General features: G+C 54.3%; 7 protein-coding genes across 7 annotated transcripts; 3 read left to right on the forward strand and 4 right to left on the reverse strand.

The window, feature by feature from the left end:
- Nucleotides 1-19: 19 nt before the first annotated feature.
- Nucleotides 20-1590, reverse strand: ESA1 (Histone acetyltransferase; the record flags this gene model as incomplete). The annotated part of the gene is made up of 2 exons (XM_053179667.1): nt 20-1439; nt 1505-1590. 2 exons carry the CDS (start codon nt 1588-1590, stop codon nt 20-22), a joined length of 1506 nt encoding a protein of 501 aa, XP_053036456.1.
- A 379-nt stretch (nt 1591-1969) lies between these two features.
- Nucleotides 1970-2968, forward strand: REX4 (3'-5' exonuclease; the record flags this gene model as incomplete). Its single annotated transcript, XM_053179668.1, has 1 exon — nt 1970-2968. The coding sequence occupies one exon, from the start codon at nt 1970-1972 to the stop codon at nt 2966-2968; it is 999 nt and encodes a 332-aa protein (XP_053036457.1).
- A 147-nt stretch (nt 2969-3115) lies between these two features.
- Nucleotides 3116-4745, reverse strand: COL26b_006858 (uncharacterized protein; the record flags this gene model as incomplete). The annotated part of the gene is made up of 4 exons (XM_053179669.1): nt 3116-3226; nt 3279-3534; nt 3590-4254; nt 4335-4745. The coding sequence occupies 4 exons, from the start codon at nt 4743-4745 to the stop codon at nt 3116-3118; spliced, it is 1443 nt and encodes a 480-aa protein (XP_053036458.1).
- Nucleotides 4746-7816: 3071 nt separating this feature from the next.
- On the forward strand, nt 7817-8402 carry COL26b_006859 (uncharacterized protein; the record flags this gene model as incomplete). Its single annotated transcript, XM_053179670.1, has 3 exons — nt 7817-7958; nt 8018-8304; nt 8361-8402. The coding sequence occupies 3 exons, from the start codon at nt 7817-7819 to the stop codon at nt 8400-8402; spliced, it is 471 nt and encodes a 156-aa protein (XP_053036459.1).
- A 713-nt stretch (nt 8403-9115) lies between these two features.
- On the forward strand, nt 9116-12064 carry COL26b_006860 (uncharacterized protein; the record flags this gene model as incomplete). The annotated part of the gene is made up of 3 exons (XM_053179671.1): nt 9116-9390; nt 9456-11877; nt 11933-12064. The coding sequence occupies 3 exons, from the start codon at nt 9116-9118 to the stop codon at nt 12062-12064; spliced, it is 2829 nt and encodes a 942-aa protein (XP_053036460.1).
- A 430-nt stretch (nt 12065-12494) lies between these two features.
- COL26b_006861 (uncharacterized protein) lies at nt 12495-14090 on the reverse strand (the record flags this gene model as incomplete). The annotated part of the gene is made up of 1 exon (XM_053179672.1): nt 12495-14090. The coding sequence occupies one exon, from the start codon at nt 14088-14090 to the stop codon at nt 12495-12497; it is 1596 nt and encodes a 531-aa protein (XP_053036461.1).
- A 1160-nt stretch (nt 14091-15250) lies between these two features.
- On the reverse strand, nt 15251-15805 carry COL26b_006862 (uncharacterized protein; the record flags this gene model as incomplete). Its single annotated transcript, XM_053179673.1, has 1 exon — nt 15251-15805. The coding sequence occupies one exon, from the start codon at nt 15803-15805 to the stop codon at nt 15251-15253; it is 555 nt and encodes a 184-aa protein (XP_053036462.1).
- Between the last annotated feature and the right edge of the window lie 5074 nt (nt 15806-20879).

Genomic DNA, 20879 nt, shown 5'->3' on the forward strand with positions numbered 1-20879 from the left:
CCTTGACAACTTTTCTGTCTTACCATCCCCACGTTCTTGTAGAAGCAGTGAACACCGGAGGCTTCCATTGAATCCTACTAGGATCAATGAGACGCTTCTGCTTCACCTTTTGCCTCTCGCGCTGCTGGATGAGCTTCTCAGGAATCACAATCTTGTGCTCTCCCTTATGATAAACCTGCATCTTAAGCGCTTGGAGAGTGTGTTCCACATCCTGGGGAATGACGGCCAGCTGCGATGAGATGGCTTCAATCGTCGCCTTTTCCTCGCGCTCGTTATATCCCACCAGCAGATCTAGAATATTCTCACCCCAATATTGTCGATAACTCAGCAAACCCAAGTCAGAGAGCGGCTTTTCTGGCGAGCCGAGCTTGCCCTCGATCTTGGATAACTCGTACGAGAATTGAATGAGCAAGCGACCGTAGCCTTTCCGCTGGTACTGCGGTAACGTCAGAATACAAGCAACGTTGTAGCCGTCTGCACTCTCTTTTTCTTTTGAGAAGTATCCGATAATGTGGCAGCCTTTGTCGTCCCGACTAGCCATCACGTAGAATAAAAAGGGATCCACATCGTAGTAAAGTGTCTTGTGGTCCAGAAACATCTTGGAAAGTAGACACAGGTTGCGGCAGTATGTCCGCTGCCGCCTGCCGTCGATCTCGAAGAACGAAACAGAGTCGTCCCGGTAGATCTCGTTTCCAGGAGGGTGTTGCAAGGTACACTTGCGTCGGTGTCTTGAAAATGCCTTTTCGTCGCCGTAGTACCCGAGGCAGAACTCGCAGATGTATATAACGTCCTCCTGGTTGAAGACCTCTGGGTACGGTGAGAAGTACCACGGGAACAGGTCATTCCTGCCGAATTGCACTTTAGAAATATTTCGGATTCGCGAAATCTCGGCAGGGTTCTGCGTCATGGAACCATGCGTCCTAAGCTTCTCAATCTCCTTTTCGCGGCTGAAGCCACCAAGTTCCTCCTTCTGATCTCCGTCGTCTCCATCGATGTCCATCTCGTCACCGACAGCCGCTGGTGTCGCGCTCGCCTCACCCGTCGCGGGGGTTTGTGCCTGACTTTCTTCGGCTGCGGGGGTCATCTTCTGGCTTTGCGACTCGACGAACTCGGTCCATGGGTGCGGTGTCGTGGCCTCGGAGGGCGCAGATTGTTCTCTCTTTGCGGGTCTCTTCTGAGACTTTTTGGCGGGTTGCGCTTTCTTAGACGTCGCCGTGCCCTTCTTAGTCTTTGCATCCTTAGGCTTGTCCTTGTCCGGGTTCGGCCACTCGACATCTTGGTCAAAGTCGATGCGGGAGGTCGGCACCCACTCGTCGAGACGCTTGTTGAAGTTGTCGAAGTTGCAGTAGAATTGACGTCCGCTCTTCGTTTCTTTTATACTAAGAATTTCGGCTCGGCGAGGGACGCCCTCCTTGTTTACCATAGCAATGCATCCTATTCTATGGTGCATGGGTTAGTCGAAGTGGCCGATGGGGAATTCTGGTGGGGTGAAGAGATGACGTACCTGATTGTCTCTGGCGTGGCCCTGCCCTTTTGTCTGGGCTCTCCAGAGCCGACTGTGGCTTCACCGTTGGAGCCGTGTGCCGCCATGATGAATGCTCGAGGTTGTGGCTGTTGTTTGATGATTTTCGTCGCAGACTGAGCTTCCTGCGTTCCGTCGCAAAAGATGATGGTGGAAGCGGGAAGAGGCAGGTGGTGTGGCAGAAAACGCGATTTAAGCAAAGGCGGTGAACAAATTGCCACGAACCCCTGTCATGTAAATGGGACCCGCTGCTCCACACTGCCGTTCCGCGCTCCGTTAATTGCATCTTCTCATTTTTCGCTAATTCTCGAACGAGCAACCCGATGTTGGCACTCGACTCTAGACTCTTTCTCAGCAATCAAGTACGACATCTCGAGGGCAATTTCTGGTCTTGCTGGGCTAGGCGTGAGCCTTCAAACCAAAGACATCTACGTCTTGCTCGATATCATGGCTTCTGAGCTGTCATCAAATTGGAAGAAGCTTCAGGCTCAACTCAAGGCCGCGCCTCCTTCTTCCACTACCGGGGCAGTGAAGAGAAAGGCGGACTCTTCAACCCAGCAGCCAACCAAAAAACAGAAGCTCAAGTCTGAGAACAATCCCGCCCCGAAAGCCGCTCAAAAACCTAGCCAGAAGAGCATCCAGAAACCCACCGAACCGAAGGGCGACCGGATGGGTGTTGCACAGAGTTCCAAGGTTGAAGTCGACCTGGACCCCAAACTCAGGACCACACCTTCTCTCGCGCTCTGGGCTGCAGATAATGACGTCTCTTCAGAAGCGCTGGCCGAGGCGTACGGTCTGGGGCTGAAGAATAACTCGATGCTTGCATCAGATAAAGACAAGGTCAACGCCGGTCTTACAGATGGACTCGACGTTGGGAAGTACATCGCCATGGACTGCGAAATGGTCGGCGTCGGGCAAGGAGGGTACGAGTCTGTGCTGGCTCGGGTGAGCATCGTCGACTTTCACGGCCGCCAGGTTTACGACTCATACGTGAAGCCGCAAGAAAAGGTCACCGACTGGCGGAGCGCTGTGAGCGGTATACTGCCGAAGCACATGAGATTCGCGCGAGATTTCAATGAGGTGCAGACACAGGTTGCCGCACTACTCAAGGACAGGATACTGGTCGGCCATGATGTGAAGCACGACCTGGACGCTCTCAAGCTCAGCCACTCAATCAAGGATATCCGCGACACCTCCAACCACCCAGGCTTCAAAAAGTTCGCCAACAGCAGGAAACCAGCGCTGAGGAAATTAGCAGAGGAGATTCTGAAAGTCACCATACAGACCGGCGCTCACTCGAGTATTGAAGACGCGAGGGTAACGATGCTGCTCTTCCGCAAACACAAACAAGCCTTTGACGTCGATCACGCAAATCGCTTTCCCGGCTCTGGGGGCGCATCTTCAAAACCGAAACCAAACTCAAGAAAGACTAAAAAGAAGAAATGAGCTTCAAGTCTAATTGCCTACGGTCTCTGCTGCGTCGGAGTCGTGACCCCGAATGTCCTTCATCATTACCACCGCCTGAGCCTTCGGGGGCTCACCACAATCGCCGCAACGCCATGCATTCCGCCTCTTCAATTCAGAATAATCCCTTTACAGAGCAATACCCTCCATCAACTCCAAAGCACCCTCGCGGCCAACCGTTATTATAACATCGCCAAGCGTTTTCGTCAGGAATCCGGCTTCGCAGTATGTGAAGTAATACTGAGGACTCATTAGCATAGACCAGGAATCACCAGATGGTGCATCCTCTCACCTCCCACTTCCTCCTGAATACATCAATCTCTTCCTCGGTCATGTTCTCGTGTTCCAGCTTCAGAGCTGGCCGGATTTTCTCGTCAAAGTTTTGCAGGAACGCCTCCTTCCACAGGCGCAGCGTTTTTGAGTAGTGGCCACCAATGTTTTCGACCTTCTCGACAATGAGCGTTCCCCTCGACTCGTTCGTAATGTGGTTTAGCAGCTGGGTGATGGATGGCAGATACCCGCCGGGGAAGATGTAATGGTTGATGAAACTGTTGCTCGTCAGCGCGGCGCTCTGTGTAAGCCCTGCCCTTGCCGTTCACTCACTCTTCTCCCTTGGAGTACGCCTCATGGCGACCCTCTGGCATGGTGATGCACTGGAACACCGCGATGCCGCCATCCTTCTTCAGCAGCTTGTCCATGCACGCGAAATACGTCGCCAGGAACTCCTGCCCAACGGCTTCCAGCATCTCAATCGACACGATCTTGTCAAATGGCTTTTCTGGCACCTCCAGCGCCCGGTAGTCCATCAGCCTCACCTCGATCCGGTCGCTCAAGCCTGCCGCCGCGATGCGCTCCTCCGCGAGGGCCTGCTGTTCCTTGGACAGCGTCAGACTGGTGACGCGACAGCCCGTCGTCTTCACCGCCTCGATCGCGAACGAGCCCCAACCGGTGCCAATCTCCAACACATGGTCCGAAGCCTTTATGCGCGCGCCGTCGATGAAGCGGTGCAGCTTGGTCATCTGCGCGGCCTCCAGGCTTTCTTCCGGCGCGTTCGGGTCGGTTTGCGGTTGCCAGATGGGGCATGAGTACGTCATATCTGGCGAGAGGAAGGCGGCGAACATTTCGTTGCTGATGTCGTAATGTGCTGAGATGTTGAGGAGCGCGTTCGAGAGGGTGTTCGTGGTGCGGGCCAGGCTTGAGATCGCGGCGGAGAAGCTTGAGATCCACGTCGTCCCGTTGCCCATTTCTTCGCGGTTGACAATGAACAGCTGTTTGCGCCCGCTCACCCATTAGCTCACTGTGACAGGCAATTGAATGAAATACCGCGCAAGGATAACATTTTACTGACCTGGAAGAAGGCGGTCAAGTCTTTACACTCGATCTCCCCGAGCATGTACGCCTCCGCGAAGCCCATGTCGGCGAACAGGAACAGGCGCATCCAGAAGGCATCACTCTTCACGACCAGCTCGACGCGGGGCACGGCGTCGGCGCGGCGCGGGACATGGTGGTCACCGTTGGTGAGGGTCTCGTTGTACTTTGCGCCGAGCTTCTGGCCGAAGACGTGCCTCGACTCGGCGGGCTCGTCGACCAGCAGCAGCGTGCCGCGCTCAATCTTTGAGAACACGGAGAAGATGGCGGGCTTGGCTACGGACAGCGCCGGGCCCCAGGTCAGGCTCCCGACCGCACCTCTCACCAGCTCCGTCCCACGGGACAGCGGCTGGGCTACGGCCGCCGGGACGAGAGAGGGCAGCTTGGGCATAATCGGTTCCGTTCGAGGAAAGGCAAAAAAAACTCAGTTGGTTTCTATATGTCTCTCTCTCTCCCCAACTTTCTTGAGGGAGCGCGGGGGAAACAGAAAAAAAGCCGATTGACGTATAAGACGGGAAAGCGCAAAAAGGCGGTGGTACGAATTGGGGACGAACCGAATTACCGTCAATTGGATTGGGCGGGACGCCGAGGGAACCTAAAGCAAGTTCTCAAGGTACAACTCTGGGATCTTGCATCTGCTTTGTTTTGGTTCCGCGGTGATGGAGGGGGGCTGGACTTGGGATTGGAGGGGGGAGGGAGGGTTGAGAAATGCGGAAGGTTTAGCTATTGGCAGGACGGTAGTAGTAGTAGCAGCAGCAGCAGTAGCAGAAGTAGCAGCAGCAGCAAAGGCAAGGTCAGAACGTTGTGGTGTTCACATCTGAGACCACGAGGCAGGGCGGGACGATCATTTTATTCCTACACTATGTCACCACACAGCATTTCTTCTGGAGGGCGACAACGGCTGGGAGGGGTGGTTAGAGGAGCCAGCCCCGCGGCGCATAGGTGTTCACTCTAGCTAGAAGAGAACAGAAGAAAAAAAGGGCCTCCGGCAAATGGTCTTGTTGCCCTTTCTCTCTTGTCACGGATGCAACGAGCGCGTGCTTCTTGTCTCGCCCATCGGTACCGTCGCAAGCCCGAGGGCCAAAAATGTGGGCGGGAGAGGGTCCCGACTGGGATGAGCATGAGTGGGATGGTGGGTGCGGCAGGGGTAGCTCAGACGGGAATCTCTCGGGAGGGGCAGAGGCCTTGGCCATCGCTTGTTTCATTGAGGACGTCGATGGACGTTATGGGTGACGATCACGGCATTGGCTTGAACCTGAGATGTATCCTTGTACAGATTCTTCAGACATATGTATCCAGATGCAATAAGGCACCGATCGTCTGGTGTGGATTGGGTGATTCCTCAGAAGTGTTCGCTGCGTGTCATTTAGAACCGCAACGGAGAAGAAGGGTGAATGAGCAGAGTAGCAGCAGCTTCAAACTCTCAACATTTCTTCTTAGGGCAGGGCTAAGACGGCATGATGTCAATTGGTACCAACGGAGACATGGCGAGCCGAGCGCATGGCATCGAACGCATGTGCGCCTTCATCGGAGTTTACTTTTGGCCTTGAGCAAGCTCATTCGCTGCTCGTGTCAAGAACCATTACATTGCCCAAAGTACCTACATCCATCCCACGGAACGAGGTCCTGGACCACCACCACCAACACCACCACCATCTAGCCTCCATGGACACTAGACCGGCCAGTGCGCCGCCCCGGAGCGTCCGGCCGGAGCCACGTTCAGCCATCGAACTGCTGCTAGTGTCAGTGATGGAAGCACGAGCTGCAGGTTTCGAGAAGCCGTCGAACGCTGCCTGTCCCCGGCTGGCAGAGGGCCAGTCCGACGAAACAAAACGGAGCCTAGCCTAGGGCAGGCTTGACGATTCAGGAGTCCATCGGCCATCGGATGAAGATGCTTATTTTGCATCAAGCACGCTGACCTCGATTGCGCGTTTTCCTTCGTCTGTACATGGGCGCACGCATTTTCAGGGACTGGGACAATGCGCTTTCACGAGCAAAGAGAAGCAATGGGGGGCTTCTCTGCTGGAGCGAGTGAGGATATCTGCATTGATGCAGTGGCAGCACTTGGCAGATCCCTGCAGGGCCTGCGATGCGGCAGCATTCGTTTCTACGGCGAGGACGGCTGGTGGATTAGTCGTACATTCCCCTTGGGTTAGTCCGCTTGCCAACTGGGTAAGGTACTTTGGAGTGAAATGCCAGTCGAGCCGTCAACGATTTTCCTTTGACACCGGTTTCCCATCTTTCAACAAAAGTCCGTCCGTCGGTGCGAGCTCCGATCCAGCAGAGAAACGCTCGATGACCGGCTCTGCGGGAGCTGTCGAGTGACTCGAGTCCTCGCCGTGTGAGAGAGAGAGGCGAGCTACAACGAATTAGACGAGGCGTCGAACCCGATTTGGGGCTGATCCCCGTAGATGGTAAAAGCCGAGGAGGGGGAAGTACAGGGTCTGCGGAGCATTTTGTGTGCTTCTGGAAATTCGGCAGGGGTTGTTCTCATGTCAATGACATCAAGACTTTGATCCTCTCCACCGCCGCCGCCAATTGCATGGCTGAGATTTCGTGCTGGACTCGACTCCGAACTTCGTATTCCGAGGAAGGGAAAAAAGTCAGAAGTCAGATGGGCATTGAGTTGTACGTCTGAGAAGATTGGATTTTTGTAAGGAATAAAGAAAAAGGATGGAATCATTACGAGAAAAGTGTCAACGTGGCTGGGGGGCCTGGGGCGGAACTTCTGGGTGTTTTAACATCCGGTCTTGCAGCAACTTGGGTATGTAACTAAATTGACCACGTACTTGTCTCAAGACACCTAACCCGCCCGTGGGATCGACCGTCTTAAGGCTTATGTGCCTTGTTCCCTGGGCCATGGGGAACGATCCCTGTGGTAACGGCTAGAGATGCAAGACGAGGCATTCGGGTCTCGAAGGAGGCTGGGTGTTGATCGAGGATTGGACAAGTTTCTGGTGTCAACTAGCACGATGCATGTCTCTCAGCAGCAGCGCGCCTTGTAACATCACCCAGCCTCTTCAGCCCAGCCAGAGCGCGCAGCCTGACTCAAAGTGCGCCTGTAGCTTCCCCGTCTGCCACACTCTTAGAACGTCTCCGCCAGTGAACGAAGCGTGCACGCATGGGTAGTGTTGACGAGGAAGACTGTCGTGCCGTCATGATGTGGTCGGATACATACAGCGTACATACAGTACAATCCTTGCGGCTGGCCTGGCCCGAAGCCACTGAAACAGCGGGAGGAAAGGTCTTGGAGGGGGGCTCGTGCACCGTGCACCACACCCTCTCTTCTCAAGCCAAGACCTGTCTTATCGATTCCGATAAGCTTATCGAGACGCCTTATCGGCTTTAATTGAATTTAGATCGCGTCTCTTCCGGAAAAGACGCGTCGTGTGATACTCGGTCCAAAGAATCGCAAGTCTACAACTCTCATCCCCTGCGGGTTCAACCAGATACGAAGGCAACATGTCGCAACCAATCCTCTCTATCCAGTCCGGCGACTCTAGCAAGAGCAAGGCGGTGGCCAACCTCCTGCCTTGCCGAATCCATCACGACGGCCCGATTGGCGAGGTCGATTCCTCCTTTTGGAATCCCACCAAGACAGATGGTTCGCACATCTCCCCTTCTCCCCTTGCAACGAAGCACCATCCTGACTCTCCATCACAGATGGGAAGGACCTAGCATATTTTCGAGGAAGGAAGCTCCACGGAACGACGGTTAAGCTGCCCGAGCAGTACAGGGGATTAGTGATGGAGAAGAGCGACAAGATCGAGAACAGGCAGTCCGAAGTCGAGGAGGAGGTTGAAGAGGAGGAGCCGCTAGTTGAAGTGGGTGCCATGGACGTCAAGGCCGAGTTTGACGAGATGGTCATCTGGGGGCACGAGGCCAGCGCCGAGGCTGCGTCGGATCCATACGTCAGGAGTATCGAGGAGTGGCTCACAGTGGCGGACCAGGTTTGTGGTGACTCGGTTCCGATTTTGATCTCGTCCAACTAATGTTGATGATGCAGATACACTCATATTCGTCACCAGACAACAAGAACGGCGCATAAGGAGATGGTGGCGCACAATTGCTGGGGAACATTCAACCCAGAAGCCCCATCCACGGAGGTGATCAAGAGAGGCCAGTCGGGCGGTCACGGGGGCACTCAATCTTAATGCTGACCACGAAAAAGAATTGCTGCATTCTACGCTGCTGTCTAAGAGAGTGTCGCAGCTAGAATGAGTTCGTTGGCTAGTCACATTGCTTGGGCAGATGATGGCCGCATAATTGCATTGTTCAGGCGTTTGGAAAGGAAGGCGCCGCATTCTGGCAGGCAAAATACCAAATATTTCACAAATCATCAACATCATCGTTCTGTCCAATTGACAAAAATGCAAAACAACTATCCATTGTACTGGGCGGATGTGCATGATCAACTGCAGAGACCTGACATCAAAGTGCTAGTCACCAGCATACACTAACAATTAACCCGAAGGAGACTAGCGCCACTGTACTCAATCTACGCTGTCGCGACACCCCTGAGCAGCAACGCGTCCTAACGCGACTTGTGCCCCTCTCGCGTCAAAATCAATTAAGCCCCTGGCCAATTCTGCCGTCTCCAACTGCGAAAAAGGATCCATCGCATCCCACCACCCAAAATCCCACCTCCCCCAAAAATCACCATCCCGCATCACCGCCTTTAACCCCCACCGCCAGCGCTGCTGCATCATACCCGAACAGACGAACACAATTTGAGCAGTCGCAACACCAGAGACAATAACAATGGCTGCTTCAAGCGACGCCGGCTTTATGATGTCGGACGCCCCGTCCCGCGCGGCGGGTACCCCTAGACGCCAGTTCATGCCCAGCTCCTCTGCAGGCAGGCCACGAGTGCCCCCTTCCGAGAGCATGGGCGCTCCCAGCGACGATGAGGCCGAGGGCTTCGCTGACGACCAGGTCCCGCGCGGCTCAAGGATACAGGACGCCTCAAACGTTCCCAAGGTCGAAGACAGGATCGGCCTACTGGTTCAGGAGCACTTTGAGGAGTTCATCGAGCAGTGAGTACCACTTCTGCCAGCTTTGATATTTCTCCGAAGAGCATAACTGACGATATGCCTGACAGATTTGTTGAGGACTTTACCTCCTCTGCCCCAACATCCAGCGCCGTCACCACGGACAAATACTATGTCGCCCAGATCCACGGCATGCGCGCGCTCCAGCTCTCCACCTTCTACGTTGACTGGAAGCACCTGGAGTCTTGGAATAAAGGAGAATTGGCCGACGGTGTTCTCCGTGGATACTACCGCTTCCTCCCGTTCCTCACCGCTGCTCTACACAACATGATCGCCAAGTACGAACCGCAATACTTCAAGGAGCACAGGCAGCCAACCTCGTCGAGCAACCAAGCCACCTCCGCTGCCAGCAACATGGGCTCCGCTAGCCAGTCGGAAATGGGATCCAAGACGGCCAACCAGCAGACTGACAAGCTTTTCAATATCGCTTTCTACAACATGCCCCTTATCTCGAGAGTGCGCAGTCTCAGAGCGACGAATATCGGTCAGCTTCTCTCCATCTCCGGTACGGTCACGCGAACATCCGAGGTCCGTCCTGAGTTGTCGCTCGCAACCTTTGTGTGCGAGGCGTGCAGATCGGTTGTGCCAAACGTCGAGCAGACCTTCAGATACACGGAGCCCACGCAGTGCCCCAACTCAACATGCCAGAACCGCCAGGCATGGCGATTGGACATTAGGCACAGCACATTTGTCGACTGGCAGAAGGTGCGCATTCAGGAGAACAGCTCTGAGATCCCCACAGGAAGCATGCCTCGCACGATGGACGTCATTCTGCGTGGTGAGATTGTCGACCGAGCCAAAGCAGGCGAGAAGTGCATCTTCACGGGTGCGCTCATCGTCGTGCCAGATGTCAGCCAGCTTGGCCTGCCGGGCCTGAAGCCAACTGCAATCAGAGATGACAAGCCTGCCGACGTTGGTGGCTCTGGCGTGACGGGTCTGAAGGCTCTCGGTGTGCGCGATCTTTCCTACCGCATGGCCTTCCTAGCTTGCATGGTCGTCCCAGATACCTCGTCGGCGGGTCAGTCCGCCAGCGGCCAGGTCCAGGACGTCATTAGCTCGTTGACCTCAGAGAAGTCCGCAGAGACTGCCGAGTCGGTTGAGGCTGCTCAGGCGGCTGTTCTCGCTTCCATGAATGAGTCCGAGATCAACGAGCTGCGTACCATGGTGCACAGCGATCACATTTACTCCCGTTTGGTGCAATCCATGGCGCCCACAGTCTATGGCCACGAAGTCGTCAAGAAGGGCCTGCTTCTCCAGCTCATGTCTGGTGTTCACAAGACCACTGCTGAAGGCATGGAACTGAGAGGCGACATCAACATCTGCATTGTTGGTGACCCGTCTACTTCCAAGTCTCAGTTCCTGAAGTACATCTGTTCTTTCGCGCCCCGCGCCGTCTACACGAGTGGTAAGGCTTCTTCCGCCGCTGGTTTGACGGCCGCTGTCGTCAAGGATGAGGAGACAGGTGACTTCACCATCGAGGCTGGTGCTCTCATGTTAGCAGACAACGGAATTTGCGCCATCGACGAGTTCGACAAGATGGATATTGCCGACCAAGTTGCCATCCACGAAGCTATGGAACAGCAGACCATCTCTATCGCCAAGGCCGGCATTCAAGCCACCCTCAACGCCCGCACATCTATTCTCGCCGCTGCCAACCCCGTCGGTGGTCGCTATAACCGCAAGACCACTCTCCGCGCCAACATCAACATGAGCGCCCCCATCATGTCTCGTTTTGATTTGTTCTTCGTTGTTCTCGATGAGTGCAATGACTCCGTTGACCGCCACCTTGCCGAGCACATTGTCGGGCTTCACCAGCTCCGTGACGAGGCCATCGAACCCGAATTCAGCACCGAGCAACTCCAAAGATACATCCGTTTCGCTCGCACGTTCCGCCCGGAATTCACCGCCGAGGCCAGGGAGGTTCTCGTCGAAAGGTACAAGGAGCTCCGCGCCGACGACGCGCAGGGCGGAATCGGCAAGAATTCGTACCGTATCACCGTTCGTCAGCTCGAGAGTATGATTCGTCTGTCCGAGGCCATCGCCAAGGCCAACTGTGTTGAGGAAATCTCACCCCCGATGGTCAATGAGGCATTCAACCTTCTCAGACAGAGTATCATCTCTGTCGAGCACGATGATGTCGAGGTTGATGATGAAGAGCCCGAGGACAGCGCTACCCTGCGTCGCGCGGCATCTGAGGCCGCTGGCCAGCCCGTTGAGGATGACACTGCCATGGCTGTCGACGAGGCCGCGCCCGCGCGACCCAAGCAGACCATCACGTACGAGAAGTACGTCAGCATGGTTAACCTGTTCCTGCAGCATGTCGTCGAGGATGAGAACGAAGGTGGTGAGGGTGTTGAGGGCGAGCAGCTTGTCGAATGGTACCTTGAGCAGAAGGAGGACGAGCTCCAGGGCGAGGAGGATTACCACCAGGAGAAGACCCTGGCCAACATGGTGCTCAAGAAGATGGTGAAGGTAAGCAGTTGTCCAGTCATACGATTCGTTGAAAAGATGCTAATTCAGGTGACAGAACAACTTCCTCATGGCCATCCGCGGCGAGGGCTTGATGGACGAAGATGGCAACGCCGGCGAAGGCGCGTCTGCGGCTGCGGCGAAGATTGTCTACGTCGTTCACCCCAACGCTGCTGTCGAGGAGATTTGAGTGGATCTCTCTCTGGCGTTGGTTGATTTTGAAGTAAAATGGAGGACAGTTGAATGCATCATGAGAAAAGTAATGTCTGCAGCATTTTGGCCTTTTTGAGCCTTGAGCAGTTGGGACGGACGGCTGGGCACGTGTTGATACCGCCTGGGAGTTGTGGCGTTGGAGGACATTCTGCGTTACTGAAGCGGATATGCATATAAAGCAGAAAGCCGAGATAGCAAGACATGTGGTCATGCGGCAAGGCATTATCAATGGAGATTTTATTGTTTGACCGCAATGATTCAGCATTCTTTAATATCGTTGATCTCGTAGCACAATAGCAAAAGCAAAAGCTGCTCGTCGTATCATTCTCTAGGCACTCATCGCCTGTAATGTCACCGGGTATTCTTGTGAAACTATTTTCATCATCATTCTTTCCTATCATGCACGCCTACGACGAGAACGTGCCATCCTGGTTGACGTTCGGGATGAAATTAGGACACAGCCACCCTCTGCCTTCGGGACAGGTAAAAATGACCTCCCCGTTCTTCCGCAACAGGCCCATCTGGAAGCGCCACTCCGTCTTGACGGCGATCCCGTTGATCTTGAGCCAATACGCGAGGATGCCCTCGGGCGTACACGGCTCCTGCCCGCTGAACGTCTTCTCCCGCGAGTGCGTGTTGAACGCCTTCCACCGGCCGCCCTCCTTCTCGACGGTGCGCAGGTTGACGAACTCGCGGTAGAGGGACAGGTACGTGAACATGGCGTTGGGGCGGCCGAAGGCCGTGATGTCGGTGACGCCGGCGCGCAGCTCGCCGTCGTGCAGCATCGAGTACCACGTCCAGTCGAGCGCGACGCGCGGGGCGAGGATGCCGTTGTCAGGCACTTTTAGCGACGACAGCGCGGGGGAGCCGTCGCCCCAGAACTGCAGGTCGAGGCGGCCCTTGTAGATGTAGTCGTACGACACGCCCTTCTCGACCATGTAGCGCTGGACCTGCTGCGCGGCGAGGTAGAGCGCCTTCCACTGGCTCAGCTGGTGGTTGAGCTTGTCGGCGCCGCAGGCCTTGACGAGGACGTCGGGCGGGTCGACGGCCTTCTCCTTGACGTCGTCGAGCTTCTTTACGACGACGGTCTTGAGGGCGTCCCCGAAGCAGGCGCGGAGGTTCTTGGCGATGGTGGCCTCGTCGGAGGTGTCCTTGTCGCCGGCGGCGTCGTAGACGTCCGTGTCGTAGGTGAAGACGTGGACGTCGACGCCGCCGGAGCCGGTCCAGGTCTTGACGAGCTTGTCGTTCTGCGCCTTGCAGGTCTGGAGGTAGGTGCGCAGGAAGCCAGTGTAGACGATGGCGGCGCGGCCCATGTCGTCGGCGGCGCGGTGGAGGGTGCAGGTGGTCTTGGAGCCGGCGCGGATGTGCAGCTTGCCGCTGTCGAGCAGCTCGAGGACGGGCTTTTCAGCGGCGCCGTCGCTGGAGTCGGCGGAGGCGCAGTCGGGGAGGAGGTTGGAGATCCACGGGGTGGCGCCGTAGGGGGCGGCCGTCGAGTTGGACCAGGAGAGCATGAGGACGCCCTCCTGGGTGAGCTCGATCTGCCACGAGACGGGCCAGTGGTATTCGGTGTCGGAGGTGAAGAGCTCGGCTTCGGTCTTGGTGTCGGTGAGGGAGAGGGCGCCGCTGTCGAGGAGGCGGAGGGAGTAGCGGCCGGACGGGGAGTTCAGGTGGAAGGGGGAGAGCGTCTGGCCGGCTTCGAGCTTCGACGGCGTCTTGGAGGTTGGTTGCGCATCTTTGGATGGGTCGGATGCCGGTGTCGCGGGTTTCGAGGGCGCAGACGATGCCGTCACGGCGGCAGCGGTCGAGGAGATCGTGGCAGCGACATCATTACCGCCCTTGTTCGCGTTGTTGGCGGCGTCTTTGGCCGGCGCTGTTGGCGCATGGTTGTTCACCGGGGTGGGAGGACTGTAGCCGACATGGGGGAGCTGGGGGACGAGGAATATCGCGGCGATGAGGAAAACGGCGACCACTAGGGACAGCCTGAGACACGTGCCGCTCAGCATCACGACGGTTGGGCTTTCTGGCTTGGTGGGCTGTCCATTGCCAGCATAGCCGTGTGTTTTATGGCGTTTGTCTAAGAGGAGGTTATCCAATGAATCCGACAGGGGGCGTGCCGAGGCGGCAGCTGAATCCTCAGTGCGGCGCGATCGCGACGTTATCCGCTTATCGATAGAGCTTTGACCGTATGCATGTATCGGACTTGTTTCAGCGCGATACCTACATACATGGAGCCCGTGATTAGTCGGCACATGTAAGTGCTCCCCAATTTGTCCATAGAATCTTGCTCAGAGGTTACTGGTTCCTTATTGTCAATTCGTTTCAATGACGCTACTTGGTGGTTGGGACGTGGATGTGAATGGCTTCAGTTCGTTGAGCTAACCTTACCCAAATCTGCCTTGTATCTATAGAGGCCACAGGAGTGAGTGGTGAATCGAGGGTCTGTTGGTGTCTATGGGAGAAAGTGGCTGCCAGCAGTGTGGGCTGGAGAAGGCCCCATATGGGCAGGAGGACACCTGGCACCAGGTGCCTCCACAGTATCAACTGCAACATTGGTACATAAAGATTTCTGTTTCGATGTTTCAAGGCGCCTTTCTTTTCCCACTTGAAGTAAAACTTTTCGTTTCTTGCAACTGATGATAAGAAATGCATTGTCTCGTCTTTCTACCTCTATCAGATTGGCATTTCATTAGTCACTCTAAGTTTTACTTCATGGTTGTGTTATCCGAACAATCCCTCACCGGTACGTTTTGTTCGGCTCTACCCTCGTCGTGTTGTCTTTCGGAAACCTTCCATGGTCATCTATCGGTAGCAGAAGCACCGACTCCTTTTCGGCCATGATGCCGTACCTATGGCTAAGCACTTTGGTGTCTTCCAAGACACTAGTCGGCATTGTGAAGTATCCTGGAGGCGGACTCCGCATGGCTAGTGCCAACAGCTCTAGAATTGAATCCCAACTTGAGCTCGTGATGCCCCTTCCCACACTCCACAGCACGAAAAGCCCAGCTATACCACAGTACACGAACAACCCGAACACCAGGTTTCTTACCGTATTGTCTTGGTTGCTATACGCAAAACCTTGCATTTCCGCGCGGAAATAAAATGAGGCAAAACGTGACTGATCGGCTTCTTCGACGGCAAAGGCGGCCTCATCTATTGCGGCGTCTTAGCGCTCGAAGAGGCGACTCCGCGGAAAGAAGTGACGCCACCACGCACCATTCTCATCTTTGAGCGTTGTGATAAGATGGGCATTGGGTGCCGTGCGCCCCATCGCGTTGATGAGCATGCCGTTGATCAACGTCTCAATGTGACACGGTGTCCAGTCCGGCCCCCTGTTCTCGAGTGAGGCAAGCCCAGCAGTGGTGGCAAGCCTCTGGAAGACAGTTGTATTGGTCTTTCCCACAATAGGATTGCTGAGGTTCGCATAGGATGTACGGATGGTGATCATACGGTTGGAGCCCCAGTCACTCTTTTCGAACCATTCTTGCGTCTTGACATGGTAGTACTGAAACACATGAATTTGGGCGGCCGTCCATTGGGCGTTGGTTATGCAACCATAAAGCGCAGGCTCGTTCCCTTCGACCGGAAGGGAGACAACAGACCCGATTGAGGCATTCGCTGCCAAGTCTCCCTCCGGGTTGATGTCAAAGAAGAACAGTTCAGGAATAGAACCGTTCATACTCTTCAGAAGATCCTCCGTATCAACATCTTCGATTATCATAGGGCTGTATAGCGTTTGGGGGTTTCGGACATCGGGAAATTGTAGTGATCGATTATCGTTCCTAGCCAAGCACCGTGTCGTGATCGATGCCACCTCCGAGTACGTGGTGTACCGGGAATCAGATCCTCTGTAATTTCTCTTGTTTTCTTGTCCCATGCGTGTCATGGCCGTTTCCCAGAGCGCCGTTATTTTGACGAGGCCTGCACCCGTTGCACAGGGAGGCAACATCATCCTGGAATCCTCCCACCGCATCTCCGGGTTTTCAACAGGCTCGCGAACGGATAGACTGGCTAGCAGCACAGACTCCGTCGTAGGTAGAGGCCACAGTCCTGGAGGTCGGGTGTACAAAGGGTTCTCCACCTCAAGTTTCCTCTGGCCCGGAAAAAAGCTCGCAAGTTGCTCTAACGATTCCCAACCAGCTGATGGACAGCGTAGATCGCCGGTGACGTGGCATATCTCTCCATAGAGGGTATTATTGGCTGTCATCATACTGGGATACATCTCTTGAATTGAGACATCGATCCAGGCCCACGAATCGCCTAATTTGTACCAGTCTTGAATGGGCATCAAGATGGTTGCGATTGCAGGAGCGGCTAGTACGGCCAATGCACAGCATGTGAGTGAAAAGACAATAAAGAAGCCTTTCTTCCAGACGGAGGAGAATTGCCCTCGCAACATAGCGAATATGTCATTCGACCATATGAAGCTTGGAGACCTGTATTCGTGGCTGGCGAAAAAGGCTGCCAATGGTATGCCTTGCGGCATAGTTGCCTCCATGCGCACAAACGTGAAGACCATTGTGGTAAGAGATCCGATAATGAAGCTCTCGATGAGCTTTGCAGCAAATTGAATAGCCAAAGCGGCCTGCTTATCCCACGCACGAAGCGGTGTTAGGTGGGCCCCAACCCAGTGTTCGCGGAAAATGAAGCGAGCCATGATAGCAGTTGCTATGATGGGAGGGAAATGTATGAATGCGGCTAATAGTGCCATGGGTCGGTGCTTGTAAATGACCACTTTCGTACGGCCATGCACTTTACCATAGAAGAGGCGATAGAGAGAGTGCAAACTCCATGCCTTCAGAGTGTTATGGATAATCTCCTTCCATTGAAAATTCGGCCTGGTCCAAAGACGCGAGGGGATCAGTATCAAAACTAACAGATTGAGGCCGGAGGTACACCGCTTCATCGGTTGCCTTCATCACGCAAAAATGGGGCTCACTTCGTCTGAATTGATTCCTCCGTCCCAGCTCGAGGCTGGTGCTGTGACTGCCCTTTGACAAAAGTTGAGCTGTTTGAACCGGATATCAACCTCGTCATCCCTATCCCTGAATCTTCCCATGGAGTTGTGCTATCAGCACGGTCTGGCCTGTCCAGGGAAGACATAATGATCTTAGAGGGTTCGCCGTAAAAGGAGCTGCCGACATAAGCTTGGGTCAACTCTTTGAATCCAAGGCTGGCTTTACCCAACTACTTTAATAGAGAAATTCGAAGCCAGGAACTCCATCCTAGCCGCCATGTCTAGATAGCTCAAACATTCCGTCAGGCTCTGTCTTACCCACCAACGGTCTGGCTTACTCGCGAGGTCACACAGGCAAGCAAGCATTCCGTTGGTGCCCTTTTTATCGTCCACTCCAACTTCGGTCAACTTGCATTGAATCATATCAGGCTGATGGCGCCACCGTCAGCAAAAGTGAACCGAAAAGGGGATCCGAGACGCAGGCCAAGGTACAGATGGTCCTTTTTGAATCAATAATTGCATTTCTGCCATCGTTCTGCTGCCGAATACAGGGCTCGGTCAACAAAATGCATGCAACTCCCCGATTGCCCCAAGGGGGTGCGGGTAATCTAATCCTTCAATTTCTCAAATATCGTTATGATCATAACCGATTTCGTCTATTAACACCAAACAAGTATGGCCCACATCAAGCTTTCTCGAGAGCAAAGATAGTCGAACCTCTTGTTGTCGCGCATTTTGCGAAAGGGGCCTATCTCGATGTATCGCAACCTCGAGCCACCTCACTCGCTTCAAGGGGCGAGAACAGAGAAGATCTTCCCACCAGGTTGTTTCTTTAATCTTAGAAAGCGCTTCTCCGGCCATAATGGAATGCACTACATGTTCTAGACAACTTTTCTGGATAGTGCACCGCCTAAGAAGTCACCATAGGCTTCCCCCATAACTTCGAATCTTCCCATGACCCTTCCGTAGCCGCTCACTTTCTCTCTCTGAACGATATAAAGTTGCAACCAGTTATGATAAAGACCTTGTCGCCTGATCGCAGCACAGCGGGACCAATGCACATGTATCTCTCATTCTTAATCTTCGTGACGAAGAACCGCCTCAGCGACATTACGTTTTGTATGAGGTCGGAAGTAGTGCTATCGGCCGCAGAACCGGCACACAAAATCATGTCAACGATGCCTCGCAAGTCATTTCTCACCTGGCTTTTGCTTCTTCTCTCTCACACTAACGTTTACGTTACGCGGTCGATGATTCGTCTCTAGCGAATAATAATTTCACTCCATTTCACAGTTTTCCTCGAATTCCACCAAGCAAGGTCTTCCCACCACGTTGTCTCCTTGATCCTTGAAATTGCTTCTCCGGCCATGATTCCGTGAACTGCGAGAAAAGGGGCCATTAGAAACATCTAGATTAACAGCATTCAATCATTGACGTACCGTAGGCTTCCCCGATAAGTTCAAACTCCCCATTTCTGTCACCATTCTCGTCTACAATCTCTCTGAGGATAAGGGGGAAGTTACACCCGGCTAGGACATAAACTTTGTCACCGGGTTTGAGTGAAGCAGGACCAATACCCATATATCGTTCCCCTTTTGTGACGAAGAATCGGCGAAGTGGCATGATGTTTTGAACGACTTGAGCAACGGTCTTCTCGCCCGCCGAGCCCGCACACAAGACCCTTTCGATGATTCCTCGCAACTCAGTCGAGTGTCTCTTCTTCATCCACTCTGGCCGTAGCTCATCCTTCACTTTCTCATCCGTTATCCACCAGTGATTTGTCTTTCCCTCCAGAGCATTCTGTGCCAGGGCATAGGACTTATTAATGATCGAGTCTACTGAAACGAGACCAGAGCCTTGAGGGGCACCGCACCAACTACTAATCTCATCAATGAGGATGGCGTGAGTGTGAAGTGTCTCGAGGTTCATGCCAAACCAGGCAACAGCCTTCTCGTCAGCGCAGGCTGCATACCCGTGCCCGAAAACGAGCGCATAGTCCATAGAGCCTCCAAAGAAGGGAGACAGTAGCCGCGTGCGGTTGACAAACAGAACTGGTCTTGTCTCATTCGCCTCTTTCCGCCAGTCAGGGACCCAAGACGGCAGCATACCGCCGTTGCAAGCGGGTTTTGATCCACCCGCTGCCAAAAGGATGTCGAGACTGTCTTCCGTGCGTATAATATCCCTAGCTGCCTCGCAGAATACTTTCTTGACAGTTTTGTTGTAGTCAGGGATCATTAGGGAGCGGTTTTCTTCGCCGACGAGACCCAAGACCGCGAACACTTTGTCCCTCGGATCAGTTGCGTCTCGGTCCCAGGTGTTCCACAACAGGTCCGAAAGCTTTCCGTTGAGGAGTCTCATCTTACACAGATGAAGAGCCAACCCGTAACGCCTCTGAAGTTGCGCCCAAACTCCGACTCGGCAGTCGCTGCTGTCTTTCATTGTTTTGCCTATGTCATCCCAATATTCATGATAAGACATGGCCCTCTGAAAGATCTTCCACCTGATGGTCTTCTTCCCGCATTGAACAATTGCTCTGTCACTTGCGCTCCTGTCACTTGCGCTCCAGACTTCTTGAACAACCCAGGTGCGGCTCCACCATTGCCGGCCGAGAAGGTTATCGACTGCGGCCCAGTGGGTTTGGAAACTTTCATGGAAAAAAGACGCCAATGGATGGCCGAACATGTCGCAAAGGACAGGATAGCCGATGGCGACATGGCCAACATTTGGTTCCATGATATTGATGTCAGCCGCCCAGGCCATCCTCGCTCTCTCCTGTTTACCATTCTGTGCTCTGCGTTCCCAGAACTTCATACGCTCCAGAAACCTGGTCCACGTACGAGGCAGTTCCCCACGAATCATAGCTTCATGTTGCTCCCACTTTTTCTTCCTCATCTCGTCAAATTTGTCTCTGGCGCGGCCACTCCCACAGTTCAGGCCAACACGTAGGGCGCAACTCTGGAACAGCTCTATTGCTTTTTTGGCCCAACTTCGGAACCAATTCAAGAAGCTAGCAATGACGGTTGACCTTGTAAGCTCAGCGAATTCAGCGGCTTCCACTGGCGTAAGGAGGGTCTGCGAGTCAACCTCGTCGTAGCTATCAACTGTGTCAGCGTCGCTGCCAGCTGTGTCAACGTCAATTTCAGCTGCGTCAACGTCGCTTGCAGCCGCGTCAACGTCATTGTCAACTGCCTCACTATCACCTCCACGTTTAGGATCTCTAAGATCACTGAGAGTCAAAGACTCATCCTGGCTAAACTCGGAAGTCTCGTCATCCGAAAACGGTCTCTGGTCATATTTCTTCTTGTATGTTCCCATCCTTTGAAGGAAGCGCAAGGCCCGATCGCTTTCACCGTCCTCAGTCGCCAAGCCCAGCCAGATAATAACGCGTTGCGCACGGCTGTAGATCTGCCGCATTTGCTGCACCTGCGCACTCCTCTCGGAGGCATTGGCTTGGTTGATGCAAATGGCATCGATCCATAGAACGCGAGGCTCGTTGGGATAGCGGAGGGAGTTTAGAAGAGACGTGACATTGGGCGTTATTGAGATACTTCTGACATCTTTCGTTTCGCTCGATGTCGACGTTGACCCAGTGTCGCAGACGACATTCAGCGCATCGGTGAAGTCTTCAGCGCCCCAGGCGTAAGACACCGCCTCATATTTGGGGGCCAATTCAAGCGGTGCTGACCTGATTATACCAGATTTGTTGTTGTTGTTGTATTTAACGCCGAGGCGGCAAGGGCGCAACCGCCCTTGCGGCCGACCTCCCGAAGGGTATATGGCGTGAAGGGCCGCAGGCTCAAGCTATATACTCTAAAGTACACTCCTCTTCCTAACGTCC

The sequence above is a fragment of the Colletotrichum chrysophilum genome, assembly GCF_026319265.1.
Source record: "Colletotrichum chrysophilum strain AFK26 chromosome Unknown scaffold_52, whole genome shotgun sequence".
In the NCBI taxonomy this organism is placed as follows: domain Eukaryota; kingdom Fungi; phylum Ascomycota; class Sordariomycetes; order Glomerellales; family Glomerellaceae; genus Colletotrichum; species Colletotrichum chrysophilum.